Genomic DNA, 15,396 nt, shown 5'->3' with positions numbered 1-15,396 from the left:
GTGCCAGTTAAACTGCACGGGCTCAATCACTTACGTTTTGGTTAAACCTTTTTAATTTTTTTAAAGTGGAATCCGACTTTCGTTGGCAGGTGATTGAACACACAGGGCCCAGCCTCCGGGCCCACAGTCCATTAGGGAATTTACGAGGACAGATGGGGAGCCTTCAACTCAAGTACAGCCTTCAGAGGCCAAGCTTACAAAGCCATCAATTTCCTTAACAAAGAACACTGGCTTAAATGCCCCCTTAAAGCCGCTATTTACACAGCTATCCACTTCCTTTTGAATTCGCTGCCTGGGGGGTGGCCTACCTGCAGTCCTTTCCAGCTACTGGTGAATTAGGTTCCCTTCCGAAAAGGACGCTGGCAGAGATGGGGCCTGAGCTTTGAAAAGGAGCTCAGTTTGGGGTTACCTGACCGTCCTGTGGGGGGAACCTAAGTGCCCACCAAAGCCCCTGGACCTGCCCATCCCTTCTGCTAAGGTTCTAAAATGTTTGGACCTTGTCAAAGAGTTAAGGCCATGGCCAGCATGGAGACAGAGAAGGAGGGTTACCACTGAGCTCCTCTCTCCTTTATACTGAGATAAAATGGGGCTCCAAAGAACATTCTGGTTAACATTTGTATAGTGCTTTGCAGCTCTGTGGCGTGTCAATACTGTAATGTGGTCCTTTTATAGATGAGGAAACTAAAGTAGCTCCCATTCCCCTTTTGTGGCAGAAGTGGGACTTGAACACTAGCCACTCAGCTCCAGAGCCTGGGCACAAAACCACCACAGGAAAGACATCCTGCCAGAGAGGCCCCCCGAGAATGCAGAAAAAAAGCCTGTGATTCACCCTGGGGTTTGCCTGCCTCTGAAGACCAACAACGCACTACCACACTTTGCTGCCTGAAAAATAAAACTGTCTCTTAAGAAACACATCCCTCCTTCACTCATTTATTCTGTATTTACTGAGCCGCCAATTATTTGCCAGGTCTGGGACTGAATTCTGGGGAGTCCGATGAATGACGCAGGATCTCACGCTCCCGGAGCTCAGTGTGTGGTAAGAGCTGCACAGCATTTTGTCCTGAGGTACAAGATGCTGTGGGAGCACAGGGGAGGGACTCCCAACACCAAGCACACAGCCCCCAGGGCTCCCCTTGGGAGGTAAGGGGCGGGGGCTGAATCTCTGAGAGGTCCTAGGACTGGGGGTGGGGATACATTCCAGGAAGAGGCCCTCTGTAAGCACATGGATGGAAGCTGGAAACAGCCTAGTAGGTAAAGCACAAAAGATGTTGGAACATGAAGTGTAAATGCCCAGTTCAGACCTTGAAAGCCACAAGAAGGGATTTAGATTCATCTCCAGGGCAATGGGGAGCCACCTGGTACTTCAGATGTAGAGTGGCAAAATGTTTGCCATTTTAGGAAGCTTGCTCTCACTACATGGGAGAGGGTGGGCAAGGGCAAGCCTAGAGGGGGATCCTGCGACCCGTTCGTGTTCTCTTGCAAAAGTCTGGGCAGGAACTGGAGGGGACTCAGGTAGAGCAACAAACTCAGGGAGAGGGAGGAGGGACTAATTTGGGAAGGGGTTTGTTTTCAAAGTAAAATGGGTGGGATGGCGATTGTCTGGATGTGGGGAATGACTGAGAGGGAAGAGTTAAGGATGTTTCCTAAGCTTCTAGCTTAAATGTCTGGTTTGCCAGTGGCACCACCAGTGGAGATTGAGAAAAACAGGAGCTGCAGCCAGTCTGGGGAGGAAATCTGTCCCCTTGCTATCAGATGGGTTGAGTTTGAATGCCTTTGGGGCATCCCATTAGAGCAACCAGGTATACAAGTCCATGCACAGGTCAAGAGAAAAGCCCAGACTGAAGATGGAGATTTGGGGGTCTTTGTTGTTGAATGATGAGCTCGGGGAGAGAGGGTAGCACCAGAAAAGCTCCTTCTGGGACTTTGGAGAGCTCTAATAGTTCAAGGGGTGGGCAGAAAAAGGTCTGTGTAGGGATGGCCAGAGGGGTTAAGAAAAACTGGATATAAAGGGTATACTTCAGAGGTCCTGGAAGTTTCAAAATTTCAAGAAAGAGCCGGATAAATTAAGGGAGAAACACACTGAAATATGTCTGTGCAATCAAGATATTGAATAGAATCCCGCTCATGGCTTTTCTGAGTAAAGATTCTTAAGTTTCTGCTTGATCCCTTTCAGGGACAGGGCATTTGCTACTTGTAAGAACTAGATTATTAATAGCAATAATAATCGATATTTACTGAACACTTTCTGAAGGACAGGAACCAACCATCCCAAGCGCAGCAGGTTTGGCCATCTCTAGTGCCTAGTATGGACCTCACATGTAAGGGGCGCTCAACAAATCGGTGATGAGTAAATTCATAAAGAAATGAAACAGCTACCCTGTGAAGTAAAGAACAGCACTCCCATTTCACAGATGGAAAAAGATATTTGGTGGACTTAGCCCAGAGCAGAGAAGTGGTCCCCTGTGCTTTTGGATCAGGTCAATTGGTGTCTCTCTGTTCCCCTCTCTCTCCCCGCTCCCCTCTCTTTCAGGTCAGGTCAATTGGCTTCTCTCTCTCTCTCTTCTGGTCAATTGGCGCCTCTCTCTCTCTTTCTCTCCCTCCCTCCCTCCTTCCCTCTTTTTTGGGCCAGGTCAATTGGCTTCTCTCTCTCTCTCTCCCCCCCCCCCACCCCGTGTGCGTGCGTGCGTGTGTGTGTGTGTGTGTGTGTGTGTGTGTGTGTGTGTCTTTGTCTCTCTCTCTCTCTCCATTCAGGAGTTTTCTTGGCAAAAGGCACAAAGACAAATGGGGAAGTGGAGGGGTTTAAGATGCTTGTGTGGCCCTCTCGTGGGTAATGAGGCTGAACTCAAGTTATATGCATAGTTCTGGACTCCTGAACTCATGGACCAGCTCCAGCCAGGACTTGTACCAGCCCTGCCAAAGGCAGTTGAAAGTGTAGTTCAATCTTATGGATGATGTGGGCTGGGTTTCTGACTGGTGTTGAAAGCCAAAAATCACTCTGATTTCTCTTCAGATCACTTTGCCAAGAGAAGTACTTCGTGGGCCCTTGAAGAGCATCCCAGCGAGGGGAGACTGATCTTACAACACCGCTCCGGAGCGTGTCACGCTTCCGCCCAGAAAGTGTTCCTTGATGCAGGATCACACTTAGACACCCACTCATCTTGTGACTTCCCCAAAGCTTTCTTTGGAACTCATGGTACCCACCCCCACCCCCACCAAAAGAAACCTCATTCTGGACCTTTGTAGCAGCAGAGCTCTACACCTGCTCTAACTGAGCCCAGGTGCCCAGGAAGTGGTCAGACTCACCCCTCCCCCACCTCCCGGTCCAGGGCTTTGCAATTCCTCCTGCGTTCACCTCCCACCACACATCCTTAATGACAAGGTCTTCTGAGGTCCTCCAATCAAGAATTTCTGCTGCCACTTGTCCCTCCTATCTGCAGCCTACCTAACACAGAGCTTTGCATGGAGCGGGCACTTAATAGAGACAAAAACTAGAGTGAGGCTGGTCACATTTGCTCCCAGCTGTCTTTGCATGACCCTGTGGCTGTGCCTTGGAGGGAGAGAAGCCAACTTCAGCCCTGGTGAGCAGGGCTGTAGACAAGGGGCGTGGAACATTTTATCTTTCTGTTTGGCAAATGGAAATTGAAAACCCAGTCCCTTAAAAATTATCATCATCTCAGATTTGCCTTATCTTCAGTTCTTCTTGGTACTTAATCAGTAGCAGCCAAGAGAAAGTCTCTTTTAGTTTCTCCCTCTGTTAAGTATTTAATGATCTGTAAACAAACACTTCAGACAGTGTTTCTTAAAGAGACCCTGGGATCCTTTTGTTAAGTGAAGACTCCTTTCCTCTGCATTGTTTCCCCTTCTCATTATCTGTTTGCAGGCAGCCTGTTCAGCTCTTGAGAGGACACATTTTATTAGATAACCTTAATGATCGAGAGGTAGTGTAAATTAATCGTTCAGCCTGCGGGCTTAAGAGCCAGACTTCCAGGGCGGGAATCCCTTACTGGAAGCCTTGAGTAAATTACTTAACATCTCTGTGCTTTTTTCTTATCCAGACATCTTACCATCATATTAAAACTACCACATAGGGTCAATGCAATTAATCAAAGGAGTTAATAGAGGAAAAGCATTCAATTAATGAAATTAATCAAATTAATCATGAGCTATTTCTACTGTAATGTCTATTGTCTGGGATGATGAAATAGAAGAAGACTGGAATTATACAAACATATCTTACCACTCCTACTTGTTCTGAAAGTCTGGTGTATGGGAGGAGGCCACCAGCTCCCCTCCTTGTGGAGCTGGGTGGATCTTGGTTCAAATCCCAGCTTTGCTGTTTAATAATCACCTGCTTTGGACAGGTCACTTCATCTCCCTGAGCCTCAATTTCTCCTTGTGTAAAAGGGGAGTAATGGTCCCTGCCTTCCTGCAGCCTCGTGGAAATCAAGACAGGAGGCCACGTGCCCTGTGCTGTGTGGGATGCAGTACTCCCGAAGGTTTGTTTCCCCTCGTGGTGGTTTTCCAGCTCAATAAATACTCATTGAATGAGGGCCACTTTCTCAAAAGTCACTTAAACAGTTGGGGGCTCTGTTGTGTCATGTGGAAAGTGGTGATAATAATGCCTGGTTGCCAGGGGCTGCCATGGGTTTGAAATGAGACCACGTAGTAGGTTCTCCATAAATATCAATACACTACTCCCTTGCGCAGCCCCGGGAGGATCCATGACTCCGTCCGCCTTTAGGCGGTGAGCAGTTTGGGCTCCACTGGCCACTCTTTTCTACCACAGAGTCAGTTAGTGACCGGCTCCAGCTGAGTGCTGGGGACACAGGGCTGGACAGGATAACTTCTTCCATGAAGGGCAAGGGAGCCCGATGTGTATTGGGAAAATGTTGGGGGGAGTCAAGACAATTACAGCTACACTTCTACAGGCCCAAGAGCAAGATGGATAAGGCCATACCTTCATCTCTCACGCTCCTTGACCTCCCTAAATGGCTGTTTTCTTACCCACCTATATAGTCACCCATCTATGCCAGTGGTTGGTTGGCAACTTTTTCTGTACAGGGCCAGACAGGAAATATTGTGGCTCCGTGGGCCCTACAAGGTCTCTGCTGGAGCTACTCAACTCTGTCTTTGTATCGGCAAACACCTACACCAAGGAACATAAATGGGTTTCAATGAAACTGCATGTACCCATAAACGGGCAGCAGATGGGAGTCTGGCCAAGGGCAGAGGTTGGCTGACCCCTGACCAGTCCAAACATGCATAGGCACGCAAGCCTCTGGTGCCTTGCGCAGGGCTTGGCACAGAACATCACACCAGGGGCAGCAGCCCCACTGAGGTCTACAGGGACCTCAAGGATTGGAGCTCGCAAGGTATCAGCCTCATCCCCTCCTTCACTGCCTTCAGGCTGTGCTGCCTTTCTGTGGCACCCTCTCAAGTTGTCTCCTGCCTTGAGGATTTGATAGTCTGAGCTTCTTACACTCCTTACCCCGTCACCCTGCTCCACATCTCCTTAATTTGTCCGCTTCTTTGACCTTCCGGCCCGAGCTTAAATGTAGGTGTCCTCAAGGAAGCCGTCCCTGACTCCTCAGTGCAAAGGAGGCCCTCCACTTACACACCTCTAAGTACATCCACTGACTGGCATTTTCAACAATCACATTCAGATACTTCTTCGTGTCGTTTCCCTGGCCTGCCTTGCCACTGCTTCCTTGTCTTCCTGCAGCTAGCACCGGGCTGGGCACACAGCAGGCGTCAAGAAACGTGCGAATGAATGACACAAAGTGACCCAGCAGCCAGCTGGCCCCATCTTCTGCCTGGTTCTGACTGCCTATGTTAGCTGTTTTATTCTGCAGGCTGCAACACCGGGCTTTTCACACAATCCCGGCTGCCCATCCATCATTTTATTTTAGGCACATTATTTCTCTGTCCAAAAAGAAAAGGAGGATACAATTAGGTCTATATCCCTCACTTGCTTAATATTTCAATTTCCCCCAGGGCACTCCCTTCAAGTGGAGATCACAGCTCATGAATATTAAATGTCTCTTCCAACACAACATGGTCCCCAAGAAAGAGCAGGGAGCCAGCAGCTAGGAAAATTCTCCGACACCTGGCCCCCCAGGCCTCTCTGTCTCCCCAGCTACCTCGGTCGCAACCGCACTGATGCACAGCAAGGCGCATGTATGTGCAGGCTGGTCTCTGGTCACTTTAAATGCCATAAAGAAGCCCTTGTTCTTGGCTACCCAGATTCACCTGCCTTGGAGTCAGGCTGCCTTTCAAAGGCACACATCAAAGTGTGGTCTTGATTCCTCAAATTCAGGCAAGCTCCAAGTCCTTCTGAGCCTGACCCCTCCCTGTGAGCCAGGAAGCCGACCTGGGCTGAGGGCTAGAATTCCTCCCTTCTGGCGTCACAGCCTCCTGTTTCTTTTCATTCCAGCCTGGCCTCTCTGTGGGGTAGGCCTCCCGGGTTTCCGAAGGAGGTGGCAAGCTGAGGTCTGAGGCTGGATGGCAAGCTTGATCCTAACCGGTGCTGACTCGACTCGGGGTGTTTGAATGCATCCATCAGACCTCCCGGTTGAGGACTTCAGATCTTCGGTCCTGCCCCTCTCGGCAGCCTTCCGCCCCATCGCCTCCCTTTCCTGCTCCTTTGTCCCCTCAGTGACCCCCTTTGACCCTGTGGGTTAAAGGAATTCCTTTCTCCTCCCCAAGCCCTCATTTCTTTTAAAATGCACAGTTTAAAAACAATAATGATCTGGGATTTAAATTCTGGAAGTCAGAGTTGAAAGGGCCCTGGGAGCTCATCTAGCTCACCCCATCACCTGATAGCTGGGGAAGCTGAGATCAAGGGGGTTCGATCACTTTGTACAAGGGACCTCCGCATTTTTCCAGCAGATCAGGCTCAGGACCACTTTTGCCCGGGATGGACTGACATGGGAGTGAGGAAGGGGAAGTGGCATTCACTGACATCATGGAACATCCACTAACTGCCATGCATTGTGCTAAACATCCTACAGACATTATGCCCATCTTCCTCTAAACAGAACTGTGGGGTTATAATTATGCCCGTTTTCCAGAGAGGACACGGAGACTCTGAGAGAGGATAGGAGGAGCCCAGGATGACCCAGGTAGTAATTACAACAGAGAGACGTTTGAACTCAGGCACCTCTTGTCACTACCAGATTGCCATGACAACAGGATTAAGTGTCAAAAGTCCTCCTAAGCTAAAAAACAATGTGGCTACTGTCAATGGAGGGTGAGCTGTTAAAAATGAAAATACAGCCCAAAACACAGGAGGGCCCTATGTTGGGGGCATGGGTTTACACAGTGGAATGTTTATAGGGTGATAATAACTGTAAGTTGTAGCTTTCATGACTCATGAGAAAAGAACAGAAGGACCTATGCGTTCACTTTCATTCCTGCTGTGAGCCAAGGGCACCAAAACAGAAAGACTGGAAAAGAGAAGCTGTCTGCTGGTTTGGGGGAGTTCATCTGGATACTGGACATGGTCTTTAGAGGCAGGCAGATGGGGTCTTGAAGTCACTTTTTCTGATCTCCCTGGCTGTGTGACTTAGGACAAGCCACTGAAACTCTCAGCACCTCAGTCTCCTCATCAGCAGAATGGGCAATATTAGTCTGTGCAGAAAACTTGCTGGGGAAATATGAAGTCATTTGAAAAACACATTCTTAACACAGAAGCTGGTACAGCTGGGTGCCTATTAAATGAAGCGACTTCACGGTTCAGTGTGTAGATGCTGCCCAGGGACTGTGAACCACACTTCTGCTATTTCTAGCTGTGGGATTTTGGACAAGTTACTTAACCTCTCTGAATCTCAGATGATGTCCTCTAGGAAACTGGGCTAATAACATTATTTATCTTACAGGATTCCTGGGTGGATTGATACAACTTCTGAATTATTGGTATTAATAACAGTAATAATACAGTAGCAGCAAATGCAGATGTAACACTCACCAGGTGCCACCGCTTTAAAACACACTTTACATGTATAACTTCGTGTCATCCCCGCAATAACTGTTAAGAGGTAGGATCCATTACTAACCCATTTTACTGATGAGAAAACTGAGGCCTGGGTTACAAGTGCCTGGGCCAGGCTTGTCACCCATAATCAATGTTGGGTTTGTTTTGTGTTGTTTTGTGTTTTAATTTGAGAGAGAGAGAAGTCCCCTGGGTGGCTCAGTCAGTTAAGCGTCCTACTTCAGCTCAGGTCATGATCTCACAGCTCGTGAGTTCAAGGCCCACATCGGGCTCTGTGCTGACAGCTCAGAGCCTGGAGCCTGCTTCGGATTCTGTGTCTGTCTCTCTCTGCTTCTCCTCTCTCTCTCTCTCTCTCTCTCTCTCTCTCTCTCTCTCTCTCTTAAACATAAATAAACATTAAAGAATTTTGAGGGAGAGAGAGTGAGCGAGCAGGGAAGAGGAGCAGAGGAAGAGACAAAGGATCTTCAGCAGGCTCCGAGCTCATCACAGAGCCTGACGCAGGGCTCAGTCGATCCCATGACCCTGGGATCATGACCTGAGCTGAAATCAAGAGTCAGGCGCTCAACCAACCAAGTCACCCAGGCGCCCCCAGCATCTCTGTTCTTACCTATCACTGTGTCATGTGTCATTATGCCAGCACCAAGCATGCCACCCAGCCTAGCTGACGGTCACCACCTTCCCCACCAGCACCGCAACTACTGCTAATATTTCTCTTCTCTTCTTGTGATGGCCTGTCTTCAAGTCCAGGGACAGGATGCTTTATTTCAGGAAGGTATTTCGGTGAAAGCTACTATGTTTCCCACAGAGGGAAGTCTGAAGTCATACACGCATCCAGGAGAAGGTTTGTTTTGCTGATTTTCATTTTTTTGTAAGGTGAGAGGTAGATCGTCTTATGATTTCACTTTGTTAGAAAGAAAAATAATAACAAATGCAACCCCAGCAGAGCCCATTCTCCCTCCCCCTTCCATTCCTCCTCCTCCCCCCGCCCCAACCAGATGCTGTTTTTCTTTTTAGTCACTGTTGTTCTAAAGTCTCATCAGAACATCCACCAAGAAGACATGGCGATTCATCTTCTTGTTTTCCTTTCTCGCCTTGGCTCAGAGCAGGCCAGGGCAGCCTGACAGAGGGGCCACAAGGCTCTGTGACCCCCGCCCCTCCCAGGGACTGGTGGGTAGGAGGATTGATCTCCCCTCCTCCCCCTCAGCTGCCTCACAGATAATTGAGTTACTGGCCATGGGACAGGGCTGGAGATGCTATGTCAGGGACCAGAGACAACGTCATGCTAACGGCAGGGAACGGTGGGGAGAGAGGAATTATGAAGAATTGAGAAAAAGAGATACACAGGGCATGTGTGTATGTCAGGGAATGACAACATGGGGGGCCATTTGCTTTGTTTTCCTAACTGTATATCGGCCTCAAGCAGGATTTGAAGCCTTGGAGGCTTTATTTTGTTATTATTATTTATTAACGTTTATTTATTTTTGAGAGACAGAGACAGAAAGATAGAGAGAGAGAGCATGAGTGCAGGAGGGACAGAGAGAGAGAGGGAGACACAGAATCCAAAGCAGACTCCAGGCTCCAAGCTGTCAGCACAGAGCCGGACGCAGGGCTTGAACCCTCGAACCATGAGATCATGACCTGAGCTGAAGTCTGATGCTCAACCGACTGAGCAACCCAGGCGCCCTGCCTCAGAGGCTTTAAATAGATGCCTGACACATTGAGGATGCCTCAGTGCCAAGCAGGGAAAGAGACCCAATAGCCCGCAGCTTGATCCCTCTTGTGTCACAGAGGGGGAAACTGAGGCTCTGGGATCCTGAGCTGCAGCCCAGGCCCTTACATCTAAGCTGATCCCTGAGCCCAGCCATCCTGAAGGATGCAGGGTGGTAAATCAAAACGGAGCAGGAGGAACCCTCCCACAATGGCATCTCCTGTAAGGGACTGTACCTCATCTCAGAAGGTAGCTCACCTCCAGCACTGGCTTGAGACGGGTCGCTAAGGGGAGCCCCTCTTGGGGATGCTTCACAGTTTGTCTAATTTGACCATCACCTTCCCCCCCTTCAGCTTTTATCAGCAGCCTGCCTGTAGTTTACGACTCAGTGCTTTAGGAACAGTGTTCCCGGAGCTGCTGAACAATGCCTCCAGCCAGTGCCTGTTTGGGGGTGGGGAGTTATCATTTTACTGATACCACATTTTTTAACTGAAGCCTCAGGCCTGGTGTATGTTATGTTTTTAAAAGGGGGGGGGGAGGGGAGGACAAGATAATTTCCACATTGCTGGGGATGTAGCCTGCATTGCCTAAGAGGTCTTGTGGGTGGTGTTCCTTTTAACAAGCAGCGTATTATGTGCCTGGGGATGAGGGCACTGGGGCGGGAAAGGGAAGTCTCAGGGTGTTGCATAATAACACATTGGTACCTTGGGAATACTTCCGGATGTGTGGGCTTCTGAAAAGTGAATGGGAAATGCCACCATAAATCTGTCACCCACCCTCACACTGGTGTTACCAAACCCAGGGAAATCACTGGCCCTGCTAGTGACAAAAATAATAATAATAATAATAATAATAATAATAATAACAACAACAACAACAACAACAACACTAAAGAAGAAAAGAAAGTAAGGAAGGACAGGAGGGAGGGAAGAAAGGAAGGAAGGGAGAAGGAAGTCATTCATTCAGATGGGGTGGGCAGTGTGGTAGAGAAGAAAAAGTGGAGGCTGCCTACTCAATCTGACATGGGGTCACACCTCTATGAGCCCTGGTACCTTGAGCAGGTTAAGAGATCATAATAGCTCTTAGATCTCTCATCTGGATATAAGAGTTCTCCCATTGGTTCACACTAAAGAAAGGTGCATGACCTAGGGCATACCACCTAGTGGGTGCCCATAAATGGTGGTTGTTGATAGTCCTCCCCTCCCCCCAAGCACACACTGAGATAAGTCACAGTAACATGCATCCAACACATTCAACTTGCTAGGAATGGGGTTAAACTTCACAGTATCTTATGACAACAATTTGCAGTTAGGATTCTAAGTGACAATCAACAGAAACCAACGTTGGCTAACTTAGCAAAACAGGCAAACAAAATCTATTCAGAGAATAGTGGATAGTCCTAGAACACTCTCTGGGAGGGCTGGAGAGCCAGGCTTGCATGCTCTGAAGCCCAATTCTAAGCTCAAGATTAGGTCCCAGGACTGGCCTTGTGAAAACATCAGAACAGAGTCACTGCGGTGCTAATGCTACGTGCTGTCACTGGTACTTTGGAAACACACGAGTTATAGCCATCCTTATCAAAATGGCTTCTGTGATGTCCCCATGTCTTACTACCACTAGCTTCTGATTCAATGTCTTACATTGGTGTGTCTGACCAAGGGAAAGTGTAGGGCTTGTGCCCACTCTCAAGCTATAAAAGGGACTGGGGGAAAGAGACTTTGGGATTTTCAACTTTTATAGAGGGCCCTGGCTCTGCCTCATTATTATTATATCAAGGAGAGTTATTTCCTAAATCTAAGGGGATCCAGATAACAAGTATCCCAAATTATTGATAAATATCTTCCACAGTGGAGTCCCAAGACTTTTACCATTTTCTAGATGAGAACACTGACGTTTAGCTAAGGTCCCATGTCTAAGCCATGGTATGAGAGCCCAAGTGAGTCTCACTCAGGCCTGTTTGTTTGGCCACTGCCTTGACCAATATAATGATGAAACCAGTCCACCTCAGCAAAGCCTCCCACACTGCACTGCCATTTCTCTGACTCACATAAGTTGGATCTGGTGAGAGCCAAAGATTCACTGTCTATTCTTCAGCTATTCTTAAGGGAAGATGTTTTTCTAGACTCAAAGGCATGGAGCTTCTCTTTGGAATGAAGTTCTTGGGAGTTGGGATCTCTGGATACACTCCCTAATTCCTGGAATGTCCTGTGTCTCATTGAGTCTCTATGATGGAATTCTACTGGGTGAGGGTGAGGGTGTAGGTGAGGTCCCTCCTCTAACACAAACCATACTGAATATACCAGGCAACTAAGAGTCACCATCCACACCACTGACAATTTTGTATTCCAGTTCGTTAATTCACTATAGGAACTATTCTACAGCAGTGTGTTCCTCATTTACCCTGAAAACCCTACAAGACCAAGAGCTACTTTTTTTTTTTTTTTTTTTTTTTTTTTCAGGTAGCTCACCATAGTCTGGGATCAGACTCTCTGGGGTTGAGTCCTGATTCTACCATTGAACTGCATATCCTTAGTTCACCTCTGCATGCTTGGGCTTTCTCTTTCGTAAAAGCAAAACCAAAAGGATTGTTATGAAAATAAGGGTTTGAAATGTGCTTGGTATATAATAGATGTTCATTAAAGATCATCATCACCAGCACAAGACTCAGAACCTAGTAGACACCAACAGCACATCAACCTTTATCTATGAGGGTCCAAGTCTCACCTTCTTGGTACCTCCCTCACCCTCATCTCTTTCCTCTTAAACATCCCAGTTAACATAGTGTGAAAATCAGTGATCTAGTCCAAAACAGTCATTCTGGCTAATGTATAGGTGGGAAAGTTGGGCCCAAGGGGTTAGGCACCCAAAGACTAGACTCACTGTCCAGTGCTATTTCTAAGAGTCTCCCAGGCCCCACCCGTCAACTTAAAATTCAGTTCTTTTTCTTAGATACGGCAAACCATGGCCTGGTTTTCACCTCCTCTCTGCACCAGGCTCCAATAACCAAGAGTATCAAAGACCTAAAACCCATGAGCCAGGGGTCAGCAAAGGTCTGTAAAAGGCCAGACGAGTAAATATTGTAGGCTCTTTGGGCCACAGGATATCTGCTGCAACTGCTCAATAATTTGTAGCTGGAAAGTAGCCATAGACAATACATAATGAGCATGCTGTGTTCCAGTAAGACTTTACTTACAAATATAGGCAGTAGGCCAGTTTTGGCCCATGGACTGTAGCTCGCAGACCCCTTCCATGGACGATGCACTTCTACCTGAAGGAGGCTTTCTTGTTTTTGTTTATTGCCACACAGTGCTGAAACAACCTACAACGTGGGTGTCAGGGCCACCCAAGCATCTCTTTTAGGATACCATATCTAACCCTCACACCACATCCTGCCTTCCTTCCAGAAGCATTTAAGTTACATGCCACCTTTGTGCGAGTAACATAGGAAGATATTTCCCAGCATGACTGGAGAGTGATGCTGGGTGTTGCAAAGATAGCGACAAAGGCAAATAGCTCATAGGGATGGGAAATAGTCACACACCTTGGAAATCACACAAGTCATGGGCAGGTAAGGCCCTTAGAGACCACCTATCTCAATCCTTTCAAGTTTACAGGAGATAAACTGAGGCCCAGACTAGAGAAGCAACTTGGCCAGTGTTAGGCAGCAAATTCTCAGCACAGTGAGGACTTTGGGTTTTCTTAATTTTCACCATACCACTATGCTAACATCACGTTTTTACCATGGACCATACCCAGATCGACAGAAAACAACCTTCTGTCATTTAGAAACCCAAGGTCCTGCCTGGAAATTCTCCTCCCGTTTTTCCTTCCTCCATGTCTTCCTTGGCTTCCATCCACGGCAAGCTGTGGGACACCTCTTACTGTGTTGCTGAGCCCCTACCTGGTGCCAGGGAGATAGCAGGTGCTCAATCAATGTGTGCTGAGAATGGAATAAGGGTGAACGATGTATGGTGAAGAGCTCACAGTGCTCACAATCTCTAGGGAGAAGTCAGGTCTAAATGCGTCGCTGTAATGCACTGCAAATGTGAGGACCCGATGACATTTCCTTCCCTTTAGTCTTCCTAGAAAATTGCCTTTCAGTGAGAAATCTTCCCACCAATGTTTTCATCCCCTCAGTAGCTGCCCCTTCCCGCTTCAGATAGAGCACCTCTGTCTTTTGTACTTGCAAATGAATTGTGATTAGTTTTCACCTCCAGCCCAGGGGATTAGCCGGGGGACCTTTGATCTTCAGGTATCGATTTGCATCTTAAAGGAAGTATGATCTCATCTGAGCCAGCTCAAAATTCCATCCCTGCCCCCCAACCCCTGACTGTTTACCAGCCCCAGGCTGGCCGGGGCCTCCCAAGTGGGGCTGTAACAACAAGAACAGCCAGACTCCTAGAGAAGCCAGAGGAAAACAAATTTCCCATCTGACTCAGTGAAGGTGGGAAAAGGACGTTTGCTTTCTAAACACAGGCTGGTCTGCTATTCCTCGAGGTTCTGAGTGTGCAGAGGGGACTGCAGTGGTTCCTGGATCTTGGCTGGGGGTTGTGCAGCAAACTAAGCTGAGCATGTGCTTAAGAATCAGGCAGAATCAGGTTCAAGCCCTGGCTCTGTCTGCTCTGTCTTCTATCACTTCTAACTCGTGTGACGCTGGACAAGTTTTATCATTTCTCTGGCTTTTGATTTTTCTCATCTCTAATGTGAGAATAAAAGCCTTAATAAAAATCTGTACTCATAACCATCCTGGAGAGCTGGCATGAAGAAGGGCTATGATGAATGGAAGGTGAAGCTAGACTGAAAAAGAGTTACCAGCAGCCATTGCTGTCATCCAATGGGAACATGAGCTCCATGAGGGCAGGTGCAAGTGCCCATTTTTGTTTGCTTCCCATTGCTGTATTCCCCAGTGTCTAAAACAAGGTCTGGCCTACAGGAGGCATTCAGCAAATATTTGTAATACGAAGGAGTAAATCACCATTAGTCATAAGTACTGCTGTTATTGAAGTGGCTATTCTGCACGGTCCCCTTCTCCAGCTAAGCCCAAAGAAATGACGAAGACTTACCAATGCAATTGAAGGAGTCCTCCTTTCGGCAGAAAAGGGAGCAGCCATCCCCATTGAGCTTATTCATATCATCACATTCTTCACCTTGGCTTCTGCAGACCAGGTACAGAAGAGAAATCTGTCAGAGCTGCTTCAGAACCGCAGCTGGGCCTGGAGGAGCCCCTCCCAGGCCATGAACATCCCAAGAGGCCTCAGGCCAAATCCCTTGCCCTGTCTGAGTCTCCATTTCTCCATCTTCAAAATGAGACGTGTAAAGATATAAATTTGTAAGATCCTACTACATTGGCCTAACTTTGGACTTCCCATGACAAAGCAGAGCTCCTGCCTCAAACTCATTCTCTGAGATCTTGTTATTTAAGTCAGATGGGAGAAAGAAATGGATGAATGGATGAATGAATAAATGAACAGAACTTGCTCCTCTGTGTCTGGAAGATCTTGCTGCCATTTTGAAATGGTGGATTTGAAGGAAATTTCTGAGCTTCTGAAATATCAGCGCTGTTCTTCACCATGACTTAACTTACCCCCCCCCCCACATTCCTCACCCAATGAACTTAAAAATAAATATTTTTTTTTCCCAGTCACATGCTTGAGTCTGGTCTTCCTTTCACCAGGAAGTATTGCTCTCTCCATTGGGT

General features: G+C 47.7%; 1 protein-coding gene across 1 annotated transcript in view; it reads right to left on the bottom strand.

Annotated features, from left to right (window-relative positions):
- The window catches only part of PAPPA (pappalysin 1), a 240,756-nt gene that overhangs the window by 111,968 nt on the left and 113,392 nt on the right, over positions 1-15,396 (bottom strand). The window contains exon 9 of the mRNA XM_042913034.1: positions 14,762-14,853. Coding sequence (XP_042768968.1) covers positions 14,762-14,853 — 92 coding nt within the window. The remainder of the gene's footprint in view (positions 1-14,761; positions 14,854-15,396) is intronic.

Source organism: Panthera leo, chromosome D4, assembly GCF_018350215.1.
Source record: "Panthera leo isolate Ple1 chromosome D4, P.leo_Ple1_pat1.1, whole genome shotgun sequence".
Classification (NCBI taxonomy): domain Eukaryota; kingdom Metazoa; phylum Chordata; class Mammalia; order Carnivora; family Felidae; genus Panthera; species Panthera leo.
Note: the sequence above shows the minus strand (reverse complement) of the source record. Positions and strands in the feature narration are given on the sequence as shown.